Genomic DNA, 18,691 nt, shown 5'->3' on the forward strand with positions numbered 1-18,691 from the left:
TTGTTGTCACAGTCGGGATCGGCCGATGTGCTAAGTCTTGTTGATTTACTAGGAGGTGAGAATTAGGAATGCTCGGGCCGGAGGGAGGGGGGCTGATAAATATTTATTCTTCACTCATTGCATTGTACATTTGTTCCTCAGGAAACAGGGGGCAGAGTGACGTAATGATCCCTGGAATATCTATGTATCTCTAATTAATATATATATATATATATATATATATATATATATATATAATCATGTACACTGTCACAATTAATTGTTTGTTTTTACCCCCCAGACTTCGTCCTGCCTTGCTGGGGATAATAATCAGCAGCCATTAATGCCCCTCGTGTGTTGGGTGACATAGAGGAATACCCCCAGTTTGTGGATCATATCGGGGAGCCCTGGGCAGCTGTTAGTATGATGTCTTACCTCAAACAGCCCCCCTATGGCATGAGCAGCTTGGGGCTCACAGGACCAGCAATGGACTTACTGCACCCGTCAGTGGGATACCCAGGTGAGACCCCCAGCACCCCACACTGCCCCCCACCCATTATGTGGCCACTGAGCTGCAGATCCCATTGTGATTTGTGTCCAGTCTAAATATAAATGTACAAATCCGCAGAGAGGAATCCGATCCATCAGATTTGTCTTCAGTAGTAAATCTGTTTTGTAAGTTTTCATTCCTGAGCCCAGTGCTGCTCCCTGTGTGTTCTCCTCTATACATGTAATATCCGATATATATCCGGAGCCAGAGACTCCTAGATCCGGAGAGACCGAGATGAGGACTTGTATGAAGTTAGTGACAGTTCTGTAGCTCAGTCTGGACTCGGGATCACCTGTGATCGGTGCGGATCTGAGCCCTGTAATGGGGAGTGCGGGGCCTCCTCCGATCCCTCCACCAGCTCGATCACTTTCTCTTTCTAAATCTCTGGGACAAATGTTCTAAAACAAAGACCTGGTGTAAAAGGCGAGAACCAGAGACAGATCCGCCTGTGAAGGTCAGGTTTCATAATTATTACTTATTTTTTATTTTTTTCAAAAGTTTCCAAAAGTTCTCTTCATTCTTCACCGATACGATCGCGCGTCTGCATTTATAGATCGATAGCGACAGGACCGATGAAGAGAAGCCTCTGGAGGGATCAGTGGAGAAGTTTTAAAGTTTCGAAAATATATAAAATAACAAGGAAGAAACAATTTTATGACAACATCATTATATAAATATATATGTGCGTGTTCACAACTACAATATATAGATGACTACTATGTGTACATATAGAACAAACACAAATATTTAATATTATATATTTATGTTGATATATATATTTATTATTATTATTATTATTATTTTGGGCAGAGTTAAATGCTCTTTTATCCTGTCAATAATTAAATGTAAATATTGTAGAATGTTAATATCCTCTCTTGTTCAATGTGCAACAAGTTTTAGCTTGATCCCAATCTGCTCGCTTTGTGTTTGCATTTCCGGTCAGGATTACTGATAAATCATCCTGTAATTTCTCCATTTATTATGTGCTGATTACAATGATGAGAGGAAATGTAAGAATATGACACTTCAATACCTATCGCTATAATTCTATCTATAGACGTATGAGGTGTCACTCTCCACCAGACTGTTCACTGTGTAAAATAAATAAGATCTTAAGAAAAGGCCTTAATATTGTTTTGGTAAATCTCCTGGCAGATATGATCCTGCGTGGATCTGGGTGTACAGAGCACGATGGACATTAATCAGGAGGATTGCCTTTTGTCCAGGCCTTTGTCATTTCTGTAGCTGAGCAAAAGTTCTGCTGTTGTACATTTCTCTACACTTTGTTGCCTAATCTCCGAATTCTAATATCTAGTGTTCAGTACAGTTTTAGTTTTGCAGTTTCTGCAGATTATTGTGTTTTAGCTGCAGATTAGACAGGGCTCCTTACCGCAGGTGGAGGCTCCGTGTAGTGCAGGCGCGGATCCGCAGCCTCCGTGTAGTGCAGGCGCGGATCCGCAGCCTCCGTGTAGTGCGGGCGCGGATCCGCAGCCTCCGTGTCCGGCGGACATTACTAACAGCTCCGCGTCTGCCCCACAGCCACTCCGCGGAAGCAGCGGCGGGAGCGCACCACCTTCACCCGCTCACAGCTGGACGTGCTGGAGGCTTTGTTCGCCAAGACCCGGTACCCGGACATCTTCATGAGGGAGGAGGTGGCTCTGAAGATAAACCTGCCCGAGTCCCGAGTCCAGGTAATCCCACGCGATCTGCCCCTGCGCTTCGGCCGCCACCTGGGCTCCTCCGCAGGGAAACCTTCTCTCCACTCCTCGTTCAATTTAATTCATTTCTTTCACTAATGATCACTAATTAATTCTAAGTTAAGCTGCTGCAGAACCTCTTGGTGTGATTATATATACTTTTTCTATCAAATGGATGTTAGAGTAGATTTCTGATGATAGTGGGAAATTTGTACGAAGCCCCTGACCTGTTCCTGGTATGGGGGGGGGGGGGGGGGGGGTGTTGTGTGAAGGTATGGGGGAGGGGGCCGTAGGTAAGGAAAGTTCTGGACTTGTGATAATTAGTTTGGGGCACCCTGTGAGCTATGGCTGCCATGTTGTCCGTAGAGCTGGACGTGGAGCTGGGACTGTAGGAAATGTCTGCAGAAAAGTTTACTGCACAACTGTATATAATAATGCTGCCATATAGTTCTCTGTAAGGGAGGGCGGGGGCTGGGGGTCCAGGGTGCAGTCACCGTACAGGACAGGTGGGCAACCTGTGGGGCTGCAGCTTTCTGGGAAGTTATTTACTAGCATTTTGTATTTATTTTTTACCTGTAGGATCAGATGTGTTCTTTTTTTTTTTTTTATATACATAGAACAGAAATTGGTTGTTGATTTCTTTAGTGCGTAGTGTTCATTATATATTATGTATATTTATATTTACATTGTATACATGACTATATGCCAGACTGGTAGGAAAAGTAGCGCCCCCTACAGAAAGTAGTGGCCACCCTGTGTGTGTGTATCTGAAAAGAAAAGTTTCCACATGAATATTTACAGTCTGTGTGTGTACAAAGGTTCCCAATAAGGAACCGAAACGTTGCCACGATAAGCAATTAAATAAAAAGCGTTTTCACTTCAATGTGTGTGTGTGTGTGTGTATATGTATGTATATATATATATATATATATATATATATATATATATATATATATATATATATATATAGATATATAATATATATTTAATCAATCTGGCAATTTTAAATTTTAAGATACATTGTTTTTTTTTTGGTCTATTGTTTAACAAATATAGGAAGCCACCATTAGGTTCTTATGGATTTCTAAAGCAAACAAATAGGAATAACTTCTATATATCCCTGTATATGTTTATGGCATCAATGTTTCATATTTACAGTAAACTATTTATTTCTGGATAATTAAATTAGTAGTTTTATAACTTTTTTGTTTGTTATCGAGTTCTGTATTTCGCTTTACAAAAATCCAATAATTAAAAAAAAAAAACAAACAAAACAAAAAAAACTTCCGCCCAAATAATTTAGTGCTTAATCGAAATTGGTCACATGCAGAATATATGGCAAAGGTTCATGACTTCTGTCGATCTCATTGCCTCCAGCCGTTAATTTCAGAATTATTAGCAATAAATAGATTAAAAATATTATCTGAACGAATAAATATCCTAATAAAATTTGATCGATAATTTTAGTCTGCGCAAGTCCAGAAAGTGCAGAGTTGTAAAGAATCAATAATTTTCTAAAGGAGCAAAAAGGTGTCAGAAAGTTGTCAGAGTGATATAATCCCGGCGGTAACAGTGAATAGTCGCATATATAATAATAGGAATCGTATCATATAGTGTTTAATCTAAACCCAATGATTGGATGACAATTGCAGACCTTTGCATCTTCAATGTGAAAATAGTTAGTCTAAAGACCATGGATGAACCGATATCTCTCCATTCTTTTACTATAGTCCTGTGTTTGTTGTGTGATAAATAATAAAAAAAAAAGTGTGTATGTATATATGTGTATATATATATATATATATATATATATATATGAGAGAGATACTATATTCATATATTAATTTACCAAAAATTGCACTTTTATGTGTGTGTGTGTGTGTGTGCATATATCTATCTCTGTGTGTGTGTATGTGTATATATATATATATATATATATATATATATATCTATATCTCCAATCCGTATTAAGTTTTCGTTGCCCACATACAATATATCTGTCTCTGCTGCTGTTTACAGCATTTTAGCTGATCTGTGCGCAATGTAATAATTCTTGTCGGTCGCCGATCCCCCGCATCGCTCGTCCGACTCTGTACAATATTTCTGAGATGATCGTTCTGTTTTTGTCCTTTTGCTTCAGGTTTGGTTTAAGAACCGTCGGGCCAAGTGCAGGCAGCAGCAACAGCAGCAGAGCAGCAGCGGCGGCGGCACCGGAGCCAAGAACCGGCCCGCGAAGAAGAAGTGCAGCCCGGCCCGGGAGAGCTCGGGGTCGGAGAGCAGCGGCCAGTTCACCCCTCCCGTGGTCTCCAGCTCCGGCTCCTCGTCGTCGTCCTCGTCCAGCTCCGGCTCCTCCGGTAACCCCGGCCTGGGCACCGCAGCCGCCGCGGCTCTGAGCGGCAGCACGGCGTCGTCCATCTGGAGCCCGGCGTCCATCTCCCCGGGCACCGCTCCTGCCCCCGGCGCTGCCCCCGATCACCTGGGAGCTGCGGCCGGTGCCTCCTGCATGCAGCGCTCCGGCTCCTCGTCTGCTGCCTCCTACCCCATGGCCTACAGCCAGGCTGCCGGCTACACCCAGGGCTACCCGGCCCCTTCCTCCTCATACTTCGGGGGGGTGGACTGCAGCTCCTACCTGGCCCCCATGCACTCCCACCACCATCCTCACCAGCTCAGCCCCATGACTCCTTCCTCCATGTCCAGCCATCACCACCACCACCACCTGAGCCAGAGCTCCAGCCACCACCATCACCACCACCACCACCAGGGCTATGCCAGCACAGGACTGCCATTCAACTCCTCTGACTGCTTGGACTACAAGGACCAGGCTGCCGCTGCCTCCTCCTGGAAACTCAACTTCAACTCCACCGACTGTCTGGACTACAAAGATCAGGCCTCCTGGAGGTTCCAGGTGTTGTGAGCCAAGGAGCATAAGTTCTGGAAGTAAACTGTCCTGGCTGGAGCCCCTGGGTGCTGTCACCAGTGTGGGCCTGCAGCAGTAACTGTCCTCCTGTGAATTATTTATTGGGCACCTGGACTGTGATGGCTGCAAAGAACACGGGAATGTGGAACCTTATTTCTCCACTTCTATATATATATTTTTGGCCTATACCCAAAGGCCATCACTTGTGCTAAGTGTATATAGCCGGGGGCGCCACTCATAGCCGGGCCCCCCCACCGGCCGTCAGCGCACAGTATACACACAGTATACACCCGCACGGTCCTCCAGGTGTAGGATGTTGGACTCTGCAGCCTCTTGCTGCCTGTAGCAGCTGAAATGTGTAAATATTCGGTCCGTTGCTAGGACCCATTTTATTTTTAGTTTAATTATATTATTTTCAGTATAATAATTCTCCTAACAGTCCTATTTTTGTGGAGAAACCAAATTGTTGATATGAGACTTGGGGGTTTGTGGGCCAGTTCTACTGCACGTCATCACAAATCCCTTCAGTAGAGACTCCCGGGGTGTAAAAGGGGTTAAATTTAGGTATCGGGTAAATAAATATATAAAAAATGGCGGCACATGAAAAGGTTGGTTGGAGTTTATTGGTCAGAGTCCAGCAGCCCCAGCTCCCCACATGTGTGGTGTCGGCCCCGGCCCATTGCCCCACTGATGGCGCTGATGATGGCGGCGGCCATGGCTCCCGCTGATAGCTGAGGTTCCACAAGTGGCAGCGTCCACGGCGCATCCTGGGGCGGCCTCGGCCTGTGGCTGCAGTGTGTATTAATAGGCATTGTATGTAGGATCACTCCATCTTTGTACTGTCCCTTTAGCTGAATTGGGCTCACGGTATAAAGTTCTGTCTCCGCACTTCCATTTGTGTCACTGAAGATTCGGATCAGTTTGTCCCTGTGTAGGTGGAAAATTAATAATAAAAAAATGTTTGTAAATTTGATAACATGGTATGTCACGTCACTCCCAGTGTAAGGGAAGCGCATATCTGCATACCCCCTCTTCCCATAATAAAACTCAGACTAATGGATTCCAAGCTGTCGTGTCATCATTTCTACGTGGCGCCAGTAGTGTGGCAGCGGGCATGATAAATAGAGAAAGTGGGTGAAAAAGCCACAAACACTGGTCAGGTTACACTTATTTATTTATTTTTAAGTTTAAATCAAATTTTGGTTGTCTGTATCTGAGAATGAAAAAAATAAAATAAATATATATATATATATATATATATATATATATATATATATATATATATATATATACTTTTCGCAATTAGCAAAAATTTTATATTTATTTATTCACCTCCTGTGCATTATTTGGGGAGTGCTTTGAGGTTTTCTAAATACATGTTCCAGGTTTGGGAAATTTTCACGTGTTTTTTTTTTTGTTTGTTTTTTTTTAAGCTTCCCTAGACTTTTTGATTTAAAAAAAAAAAAAAAAAAAGTGCATTAGACATGCACCGTTAATGAAAATAAAATCACATGATGGAAGCCTTATGCTGTATTACATAGATCAATTTTTTTTTTTAATGTTATTTACTTTTCTCCATATGGAAGGGAAAATATATTTCCAAGTATCTCCAATCCATTAGATGGTGAAAAACAGTCAGCGCTAGGAAGTAAAATGGCTGGGATTTGTATGCTGTTTTATTTATTTATTTATTTTTCTTTCTGTTCATGGACCTGTTGAGTGGACATTTTTTTTTGATGAGCAAATCATATAAAAATGATGTCCATGGACTATAATGTCTACATGTTCTATCTGCGAAGGAGACGGGTAGAACACATGGGTGAAACATGGACGTGTGACTGGGGCCTTAGTTTGGTTTCTATGAAGATGTTGAGGTGTCTTCATTTCTTGAGCTGATCTTCAGTATACTTCCTTTTTTTTTTTTTTTTTTTTTTTTTTTTTCTGGAGGAGTGGTGGTAAATTATTATTATTTTTTTTTCTTTTTGACCCCAAAGTTACCAAAACTAGGAGTACCCCAGTGTTCTAATTGTTTCATTATAGTATAACAGCAGCAGAAATAACAACATCCACTTTGCAATGTAAAAATAGAATGTTACAAATGTAAGGGGTAAAATTTACATTTGTTTGTACGGTCTGTTTGTCAGGAAATAGCAGGCTGTTTAATATTTAAGAAACAACAGACTGTTTGTTTTTTTTTATTATTTGTTTTTAAATGAAAAAACTGACCTCTTAGCAAACAGGTTTTTTTTTAAGACACATTTTTGTAGATGTTGACAAATACTGCCTAGATATTCCAATCTATGCCCTTGCCACATTTCCAGCTCACACCATGTGCAATAAATGTTGTGATTCTCTCCTAACAGGCTCCAATGCATTGATAAATCCTCTGCAGTGTATTTTGTCTAATACAACATTATATTAGTTTTATTTTTTTTAGAGGCCAATACATAAGATGACTGTTTCTCTGATGTTTTTCTTTCAGTATTATGCATCGATATAATGTTAATTTTGTGGATCAAACTGATCTTTATTATCCAATTGCAGTGGTAACATTAGAGGTGCTGCATAAGAATTAATTTAGCTTGGGTTATAATACTTTATTTCTGTAGCTCTACCATATTCCGCAGCACGTTACAATGAAGCGGGGACATGTACAGACAATAACACCAACGCAATGTAACACATTGCAACAGTTACAATCTTACAATATAAGGTTCCGTTCACATCACAATTTTGTACATTATTTGCACTATTGTATGTAATTATTTTTACTTTGTTAGATTCTGAATAAAAGCGCCCAGACTGATCCAGTTTTATGCAGATTGACACCACTAGATTTGCTCATGAGCTTTGCTGGGGTTTCTATATATCATTACTATCTGGAACGCTTTTCTTGTGACTCAATGGATGAAAACTAATGTCAACCGGCATCCGTTGTCGTTGGGCTTTTTCATCAGTTTCTGTTGCAAAGCTGGTGAACCGGATCCAAAACCGCATCATGTCGCATGTATTGATCCAGTTTCTTCAAGGGTTCGGTGCAATATATGCTATGCTAGATAAATGGGAGGAATCCCATAGCAAATCATGCGATCCATTTTCCCATCAGTACGTGGAAACAAGGCCTTATTCTACATTTTTTTATTTTTTTTTAAATTCTACATACTAGTACTAAACATTTGTCTCTACATGTTATATATTGAGTTTACTGTGGTAGCCTTAATTTCATAATTCGATGTTCACACGTTGAGTATCTGTAAGCCAAAGCCAGGAGTGGGTGATAAATGCAGAAGTGGTGCACATGTTTCTATTATCCTTTTCCTCTGATTGTTCCACTCCTGGTTTTGTCTTACAAATACTGATTGTGTGAACATGGCCTTAATCAAAGTTTATTATTAAGAATCCTGACAATTACATTTCATATTGTGTGTGAATGTATATATTCAAAAGTCAGGCTCTAATGGTATTAAGTGAGGTCAGGTGAATAACTTAAAGCACGTATATCCCAATAGGACAATAACGTACACTGACACCGCAATAATGTGTGATTTAGGCCATATTCTCAAACATGTTTTTTTTTTTTTTTTTGTTTTTTTTTTACCTTATATATCTGCAGGTGTCTTCGTCACAGTAAGCAATAGCGATCTTCTGATTACTGCAATTTTGCTGCCTTTTTTTAAATTTTTTTTGTGAATATTTCAAGCAGTGCTTTTATAATGCATTTTTTTTTTAAGCACAGAAATGCACTTAAAAACCAATCTGCTTTTTTTTTTATGCATCTTTTAGGCTCCACAGTCTATAGAGAGACAAAAACAACGCATGGTTCAGCACAGTCTTTAAATGCAGGGAGAACGAGTTTTATAGAAATGTTGCTCACTTTGTGTTTGAATATATGGTGGATTTTATGCACAAAAAAAATATCAGCGTCTGCTCTATATGGGAAGATGGTCTATTATTTGGCTTTGCTTATATAGCGCCATTAATTCCGCAGCTCTTTACAGACATTATCATCGCCGTCCCCATTGAGGCTCACAATCTGAATTCCCTATCAGTATGACTTTGGACTGTGGGAGGAAACCAGAGAACCCGGAGGAAACCCACACAAACACGGAGAGAACATACAAACTCCTTGCAGATGTTGTCCTTGGTGGGATTGAGCCCAGGACCCCGATGCTGTAAGGCTGCCGCAATCTTTCACACAAATGAAATCTAGAGCTCGATCTACTGATCTTCCCTTTTCACGTCTCCCCTAGGTTTTGTCTTCCACATGTCTGCACATCGTTATACACAGATTATTTCATCTAGCATCGCCCGACCTAGGACTGCAAAACTTGAAACGCGGTGTCGGCAGACCCTGTCCCGTCATGGTGGAGGAACCTGTCTGTCTCTTCCTGTTTACTCAGCGTAGAATCAGATCCATATCTAATTTCCAGTTAGACAACTTGGGAACATAAAATACCGTAATAATGGGTCTTGTGTAAAGCAGACAAAGTGGAGCAGTTGCTCATAGCAACCATTGCATTTATATCTATGACAGTGGGAGAAAAAAATATAATGGTAGGATTCCAAAGGAACTACTTTTATCCACACTAGATTCAATGCCTAATTGTCTCCTGAAGACACAGACCAACTCCTCAGTAAGAAAGTTTTTTTTTTTCTCTATTTTTTTGTTTGTTTAGTTTTGTGTCTTGTACTTTTTTTTCCTCTTTGTGCCATATTAATCTTTCCATTTGCGCCTTTTGTAAAGTCTGTTTCATGTGTTCGCTTTATATACAGAGGCTTCCACAAAATTACAATATCCTCAAAAAGTTAATTTATTTCAGTTCATCAATACAAAAAGTGAAACTTATATATTATAAAGAGTCATTACAAACAGAGTGATCTATTTCAAGTGTTTATTTCTGCTAATGTTGATGGTTATGGCTTACAGCCAATGAAAACTCAAAAGTCATTGTCTCAGTAAATTAGAATTAACAAAAAAAAAACACCTGCAAAGGCTTCCTAAGCATTTAAATAGGTCCCGCAGTCTGTTTCAGTAGCTCCACAATCACGGGGAAGACTGCTGACATGACAGATGTCCAGAAGGCAATCACTGAAACACTCCACAAGGAAAGTACATTTTGCATTTAATTTGGAAATTGAGGTCCCAGAGTCTGGAGGAAGAGGCCACAATCCAAGCTGCTTGGGGTCTAGTGTGAAGTTTCCAAAATCAGTGATGGTTTGGGGAGCCATGTCATCTGCTGGTGTAGGTCCACTGGGTTTTATCAAGACCAAAGTCAGCGCAGCCGTCTACCAGGAAACTTTAGGGCACTTCATTCTTCCCTCTGCTGACAAGCTTTTTGGAGATGGAACTTTCATTCTCCAGCAGGACTTGGCACCTGCCCACACTGCCAAAAGTACCAATACCTGGTTTAAAAACAACAGTATCACTGTGCTTGACTGGCCAGCAAACTCGCCTGAGAGAATCTCATAGAGAATCTATGGAGTATTGTCAAGAGGAAGATTAGACACCAGAATCATCAACGCAGACGAGCTGAAGGCTGCTATCAAGGCAACCTGGGCTTCCATAACCTCTCAGCAGTGCCACGGGCTGATTGCCTCCATGCCACTCCGCATTGATGCAGTAATTGACGCAAAAGGAGCCCCGACCAAGTATTGAGTGCATTTACTGAACGTACATTTCAGTAGGCCAACATTTTGGATTTTAAAATCATTTTTCAAGCTGGTGTTATAAAGTATTCTAATATACTGAGATAATGACTTTTGGGTTTTCATTGGCTGTAAGCCATAATCATCAACATTAACAGAAAAAAAACACTTGAAATAGATGACTCTGTTTGTAATGACTCTATATAATATATGAGTTTCACTTTTTCTGTTGAAGAACTGAAATAAATTAACTTTTTGATATTCTAATTTTGTGAGAAGCACCTGTGCGTATATATATATATGTGATTGCGGACAGAATTTAGGGTTTTCAGATGTTTTCACCTAATTCATTTGCGACTATTCAAAGTGTCCCAACATTTGCTGCGAGCATACTCCCAATATTCCCGGTTCCTGGAGTGATTTTAGATGCACCAGGCATTTTGTCACAACTTCTGCACCTTTGTACAAAATGCTTGACTTATTGCACTAAGAAGTTTCAAAAAAAGACATAAATAAAAACCCTTTCTAACTTTGCACAAAATTCATGAACTGCGCTATTTTGACAATTTTAACACAAAAAAGGCAACGTGTACTACAAGACTAAGAAGAAAAGTGGCTTAAAAAATGCGAAAGATGAATCGAGGCCATTAAAAGACGTTGCACTGCACAGCTCCATGCAGAGTGTAGTGGCCGCTGCCAGGTACCGCAGAACAGTCATTATTTAAAAGCTTTGCAACTCTGTTCAATGAACGTTCGACTGCTACTTTTAGCAGCTGATCAAATCAGCCTCCATTTATTTGATCAGTACACACTATACCATAAATGCCATTTCTCAGCGTATAGTCAGTGTCACCATACTGAGCATTTACATGAGCTGCATGATACCACATGTATACAAATTATCTTTTACTAGTAATCTGGGCAATGCCATTTTGTGGGAACAGGTGCATAGTTTGTTCGTTACATGCACGTACAAGAAATGGCCTATTTTGGGCCACTATATGACTTGTATCCTGCATTTTCTCCGCGAGCTATAGCTCTAGTATTCAGATCTCTTTGAGTTGAGTAGAGACCAGCTGCTATGATGTCCCCCATGCACAGTACACAAAGATATGAGGGATTCCTGCTCTTCTTTCTCTGTTTAGAACATGTTCAGCCACAGCATGGAAGACATTATGCAGTGATAATGAGCACTGTAGCTGTGAATCCAGCTCTAGGATAAGCTAAATTACACACACTAACTGCAACATGATCTTCCAGTCCCTACTTGTTTTCTCACTCAGCTCCTCACTCCATAGAGTATAATAGGAGGTGTAACCTGACTCCTCACTGTGCTGTCAGTCTGTCTTGCTTTGCCTATAGTCAGATTTGATCGTTCTCTTTTTAGAATGAAGGATGAATTTAGGAGGCAGAGGGTAGGGGAAGAAATGTCTCATAAATGGAGAAAGAAGCATATTTCTCTGATAGTATATATTAAAAAGCTTCTTATATTCTCTTGTAGTATCGAATTTTGTACAGATTGATGAAAAGCCAGTGATAATTTTATGTCAACCCTGGATATTCGGCTGCTTTCTGCTGGTTAGTGGCTAACAAGTTACAAACGTCTGCACTGACTTACAGCGAATTGAAGATCATGAGCCCAAATACTAAATATGTGGCACGGCCCTTACATATGGCCCTCGAGCAGGAGTCACAATGTTTTTTTTATGCACAGCCTTTAAAAAGTCAAAAAAAACAAACAAACAAAAATCATGAGAAATTAAAACTTTTAGTGACAATGAGCCCAAAAAGATGAAAGCTGCTACATGTTTCTAGCTCGGACTAGTGATATGAAGACATCAGAGTCATTTACTGTAAGCTGTAAAGTGATGAGGATCACAATCATTATATACTACATAAGGCTACTTTCACACATCAGGTTTTTGCCGTCAGGCACAATCCGGCGAGTTTTGAAAAAAAAAAACGGATCGTTTTTTTCCCGCTGGATCCATTTTTTTCTCATAGTTGTATTAGCGGCGGATTACGCCTGATGGTCTCACTTTTCATCCGTTTTTTGCCAGATCCGTCAAAAAAGCTTTTTCCGGCAGACGGAGAAAAGTACAGAGGAACGTTTTTCTTCCAGCGAAAAACTTGACGGCACCGTCCGGCTTTTCCTACAATGGACGCTGGATGCGTCACATGACGGTTTCCGGCGCCGGAGTCTGCCATCCAGACTGAGCATGCCCTGTTCGCATGTTTCAGTCCAGGGAGATATCTCTCTGTCTCTTTTTACTATTGATGATGCCTAAGCAGCATCAATAGTAAAAAGATATAATGTTAAAAATAATAATAAAAAAAATCGTGATATTCTCACCTTCTGGCGGCCCCAGCAGCCTTCCCGCTCCTCGCGATGCTCCCGTTCCCAGGGATGCATTGCGAAATGACCCCAGATGACGTAGCATCACGCGAGACCACTACGTCATCACAGGTCATCGCGCAATGCATCCCTGGGAACGGGAGCATCGCGAGGAGCGGGAAGGCTGCTGGGGCCGCCGGAAGGTGAGTATTCCGGATCCAGCGGAAAAACTGATGCTGCACATCAGTTTATCCACTACTTTCACCGGATCCAACAATCCGTCCCGCCACCGGATTATGCCTGACGGCGCGGGACGGATGTGTGAAAGTAGCCTAAGCTTCTCCAGGTTAAAAAAAAAAAAAGATTTATCTTTTTTTAAAGGACTCTGGAAAACGAGGGACAAGCTCTTTTGGTGCTTAGAGCAGGCGTTCAGTATAAGGCCCCCACCCGCACTCTATCGCGTTCAGTTGCCTCCCTGATGTCCATTTTTCCAATGCGGTCATAGAAGAAAAACTGGAATAACATTGAGAAATATGTCACAAATTTAGCAGCAACTATTTACTATTACCCCATGAGGGCTGGAGAGAAGGCGAGGTGCCAAGGCAATATTCCTTAATTAACATTCTTGTGGTTATAATAAGGCTCTTCCCAGACAGAGATGGCACAGATGAGGCCGACAGGAGCCATGGGCAGAAGACATGTCTGGCGAGGAAGAGGCAGGACTTGTCTTGAGGGTCCGCTCTGATCCCCTCAGATGCACCCAGCATCATTGTGGGAATCGTTTTCCTAGATAACCCTCCACAGCTGCTTACCAAGCGCCGAGACTGAGAATGTTGCAGAACTTCTGTAATCTCGCCATGATGCTACCAGACGTCTCATGTAGGTCTTAAGGATATAAAAGGTAAGTGTAGAAAAATAATTATGTGAAACAATAGTGACCAAAATAATATACTGAAGTCTACAGGTTATATACCAGTGTGATCAGATGAGCCATACATGAGATATACTGTATACTCATTATCACATGTATCGTCTATAACAGCAGATCACTGAGGCTGTAGAGATTACAACGAGAATCTCTTATTAAATAGAAGCCAAAATATTGTTGCAGTCTTGGCTTCTTTTACACCCAGTGATCCTTTGTCTTCACGAGCATCCATTCCAAACTTTTATACTTTTTTTTTTTTAGACAAAATCAGAACCAGTATTTTCCACCTGTCTCCTACCTGTAAAATAAACAGTTGTGTGAAAAAAGTGTTTGCCTGGTTTTCTATTTTTTTGTATGTTTGTCACACTTAAATGTTTCAGATCACCAAACAAATGTAAATATTAGACAAAGATAACACAAGTTAACACAACATGCAGTTTTTAAATGAAGTCTTTATTATTAAGGGAAACATAAATCCAAACCTACAGGGCCCTGTGTGAAAAAGCGATTGCCCCCCCTTCAAACATAAATTAACTTTGCTTTATCACATCTTTGGGAAGCTAAGCTCAAGTTCCCAAGCCATACCCAGGTCTGATTACTGTCACACCTGTCCTTAATCAAGAAATCACTTAAATAGGACCTGAATTCAAGTAGACCAAAAGATCCTCAAAAGCTAGACATCATGCCGCAATCCTAAGAAATTCTGGAACAAATGACAAACAAAATAACTGAGATCTATCAGTCTGGCAAAGGTTATAAATAGTGATGAGCGAGTGTACTTGTTGCTCGGGTTTTCCCGAGCATACTCGGAGATTTAGTTTTCATCACCGCAGCTGAATGATTTACAGCTACTAGCCTGCTTGATTACATGTGGGGAATCCCTAGCAACCAGGCAACCCCCACATGTACTTATGCTGGCTAACAGATGTAAATCATTCAGCTGCTGCAATGAAAACTAAATCTCTGAGCACTAAAAAATACTCGGAGGTCACCCAAGCGTGTTCGGGAAAACCCGAGCAATGAGTATATTCGCTCATCACTAGTTATAAAGCAATTTCTAAAACTTTGGGACTCAAGCAACCACAGTCAGAGCCATTATCCACAATGTCAATAACATGGAGCAGTGGTGAACCTTCCCAGGAGTAGCCGGCTAGCCAAAATTACCCCAAGAGCGCAGAGACGACTCATAGAAGAGATCACAAAAGACCCCACAACAACATCCGAAGAACTCACAGAAAAATGGCAGATGCTTACCTGCCAGGCCTCCAAACAAATGCAGGATGCAGTGGGGCAGATGGCAGCAACACAGGTGTAGCAATACCGATGAAACAGCCACTCTCAGCCTACCAATCCATGGAGGGGGTGGCTGTTTGGTATATTAGTGCACAAAAGATAATAATCTGTATGCGGTGTTATTCACATTCAGGTAACATAGTAACATAGTTAGCAAGGCCGAAAAAAGACATTTGTCCATCCAGTTCAGCCTATATTCCGTCAGAATAAATCCCCAGATCTGCGTCCTTCTACAGAACCTAATAATTGTATGATACAATATTGTTCTGCTCCAGAAAGACATCCAGGCCTCTCTTGAACCCCTCAACTGAGTTCACCATCACCACCTCCTCAGGCAAGGAATTCCAGATTCTCACTGCCCTAACAATAAGGGTATGTTTCCACGATCAGGAAACGCTGCGTGTTTGACGCTGCGTAGAGCCGCAGCATCAAACACGCAGCGTCCAGATGTTACAGCATAGTGGAGGGGATTTTATGAAATCCTGTCTCCACTATGCAATTCCGGACATGCGGCGCGTCTTTTTAGAACGCAGCATGTCCGTTTACCTTGCGGCGACGCTGTGCTGCCGCAAGGTAAAACACAGGGCCCTATGAATGGGGTGCGATGATTCCGGATGTGTGCAATGAACACATCCGGCATCATCGCGTCTACAGAAGGGGGTGGAGCTTTGGACGGAGCGGGTTTTCCGCTCCGTCCAAAGCGCCGGCCATCCTGAACGTGGACACGTACCCTTAAGAATCCTCTTTTATGTTGGTGGAAAAACCTTCTCTCCTCCAGACGCAGAGAATGCCCCCTTGTGACTGTCAGATTCCTTGGTATAAACAGATCCTCGGAGAGAGATTTGTATTGTCCCCTTATATACTTATACATGGTTATTAGATCGCCCCTCAGTCGTCTTTTTTCCAGACTAAATAATCCTAATTTTGCTAATCACTCTGGGTATTATAGTTCCCCCATCCCTTTTATTTTGTTGCCCTCCTTTGTACTCGCTCTAGTTCCATTATATCCTTCCTGAGCACCGGTGCCCAAAACTGTACACAGTACTCCATATGCGGTCTAACCAGGGATTTGTACAGAGGCAGTATAATGCTCTCATCATGTGTATCCAGACCTCTTTTAATGCACCCCATGATCCTGTTTGCCTTGGCAGCTGCTGCCTAGCACTAGGCTGCTCCAGGTAAGTTTATCCTTATCCCCAAGTCCTTCTCCCTGTCAGATTTACCCAGTGGTTTCCCGTTCAGTGTGTAATGGTGATATTGATTCCTTCTTCCCATGTGTATAACCTTACAATTATCATTGTTAAACCGCATCTGCCGCCGCTCGGCCCAAGTTTCCAACTTATCCAGATCCATCTGTAGCAGAATACTATCTTCTCTTGTGTTGAGTGCTTTACAGTTTTGCATAATCTGAAAATTTTGATATTTTACTGTGTAAACCTTCTATCAGATCCTTAATAAATATGTTGAAGAGAATGGGACCCAACACCGACCCCCGCGGTACCCCACTGGTCACAGCGACCCAGTCAGAGAATATACCATTTATAATGACCCTCTGCTTTCTATCACTAAGCCAGTTACTTCCCATTTACACACATTTTCCCCCAGACCAAGCATTCTCATTTTGTGTACTAACCTCTTGTGTGGTATGGTATCAAATGCTTTGGAAAAATCAAGATATACCACGTCCAATGACTCACCGTGGTCCAGTCTATAGCTTACCTCTTCATAAAAACTGACTAGATTGGTTTGACAGGAGCGATTCCTCATAAACCCATGCTGATATGAAGTTAGTTATTCTCATTGAGATGATGCAGAATAACATCCTTCAAATATTTTTACCAACAATAGAGGCTAGATCTACTGGCCTATAATTTCTAGGTTCACTTTTAGAGCCCTTTTTATGCAAAGAGATCCTGAGATTCTGTACAAAACCACAACCACGAACACTCTATAGGACAGCAGCAAAGACAGAATGGCTCCATTATGAGGGACAGATTTGACATTCTACAGAATGCCAGCTTAGGGGACTACAGCCCCAGCTGAAAAAAATAAAGATCTGCTTCATTGACCATCACTGAACCCACATATGTTTGGGGTGGTCAGCATTTGGACCCACTGGTCACGTGAGCCCCATGGATACATTTGAGAAAGCCAGGATTGGGACCCACCAGTCACCTGGCTTCATCGAGATGTTTGGACAAGCCAGGTTGTAGCCCTCAAGTTACCTGGCCTTGTACCTTAATGGACTGTAAGATTCCTAAGTTTGTCATTACCTCCTCTTTGTGCGTGCCACAGGTGAGGTCAGTCGGCCTTGGAAGCTCTGAAGTTGCAGCTGGTCGGCGAGTCAGTGGAAGGGTGAGACTGCAAGTTTGAACCATCTTGGGTATTTCGCTGAGATTGTTCTGTTTTTTGCCTGTTTTGTGGTGCAAAAAAAGAAATGCCACATTGTTTTACCCTCACCCTGTGTTGCCTGAGTAGTATTATGCCCAGGGTAAAAGGAGAGTGGGAGTTCGGCGAGATGAGCCCTTGTCCATGCGGTTTTGGCTAGCAGACTACGGTATCTGCTGACCCCCGTGTCTCCACATCTGTTCTTGCTGCTACCATCATTTGATAGGATTGTTTTTCTGCTTTAGCACACTGTAAAGAGAGGCTATAGTATGGAGAGGGGGTAGTGTTAGGGCACAGTATGAAGAGAGGCTATAGTATAGAGAGGGGTAGTGAGTTGGGACATTGTGAAGATGGGGATGCCATGGGGTGGTGCAGTGTGGGGCGAAACACTGAGGATATGGGAACAGCATAGATGGGAAACAGCATGGAGCGAATACAGCATTGGGGAGACAGAATAAGGAGGGGGGACAGTGTGGAGGTCTTAGTTCATAAGGTGGGAATACTTTGAAGAACATACTGTATAGCATTCAAGCCATAGTTCATAAGGACAGTGTGGCATCAGTTAATAAGGGTGAACAGTGTGGTGGCTATGGTTCATAAGTGGTTATGGTGTGGTGGTCTTATTGCATTAGGGGGGTCAGCGTGGCTGTCATAATTCATAAGGGCATCATTGTTCATAAGGGGGGTGGTATGGGAGTTATAGTTCACAAGGGAGGACAGTGTGGAGGCAATGTTTTATAGGAGGAGATAGTGTGGAAGTCATGAATCATAAGAGGGACAATGTGTGCTGCGCAATCTTGTGAAACTACTACATTAGAAGTACTCAAAGGGGTAATGATGTTATTTGTGACATTAAATTGGACAGCAGGTTAAATCTAGTACATTACCTGTAGGGAAACGAACCATTAATTTTATATCCCATTACTTTTTTTTATAGGAATGGGAAGGCATGTAACTT

The 18,691-nt window shown here is 41.7% G+C and overlaps 1 protein-coding gene across 2 annotated transcripts in view; it reads left to right on the top strand.

The window, feature by feature from the left end:
• The window catches only part of OTX1 (orthodenticle homeobox 1), a 7,240-nt gene extending 1,036 nt beyond the window's left edge, over positions 1–6,204 (top strand). For both annotated transcript variants that reach the window (XM_077282494.1, XM_077282496.1), the window contains exons 2-4: positions 281–499; positions 2,069–2,220; positions 4,367–6,204. In XM_077282494.1, coding sequence (XP_077138609.1) covers positions 403–499; positions 2,069–2,220; positions 4,367–5,140 — 1,023 coding nt within the window. In that variant the 5' untranslated portion in view covers positions 281–402 and the 3' untranslated portion in view covers positions 5,141–6,204. The remainder of the gene's footprint in view (positions 1–280; positions 500–2,068; positions 2,221–4,366) is intronic.
• Positions 6,205–18,691: the final 12,487 nt, after the last annotated feature.

This window comes from Ranitomeya variabilis, chromosome 2, assembly GCF_051348905.1.
Source record: "Ranitomeya variabilis isolate aRanVar5 chromosome 2, aRanVar5.hap1, whole genome shotgun sequence".
In the NCBI taxonomy this organism is placed as follows: domain Eukaryota; kingdom Metazoa; phylum Chordata; class Amphibia; order Anura; family Dendrobatidae; genus Ranitomeya; species Ranitomeya variabilis.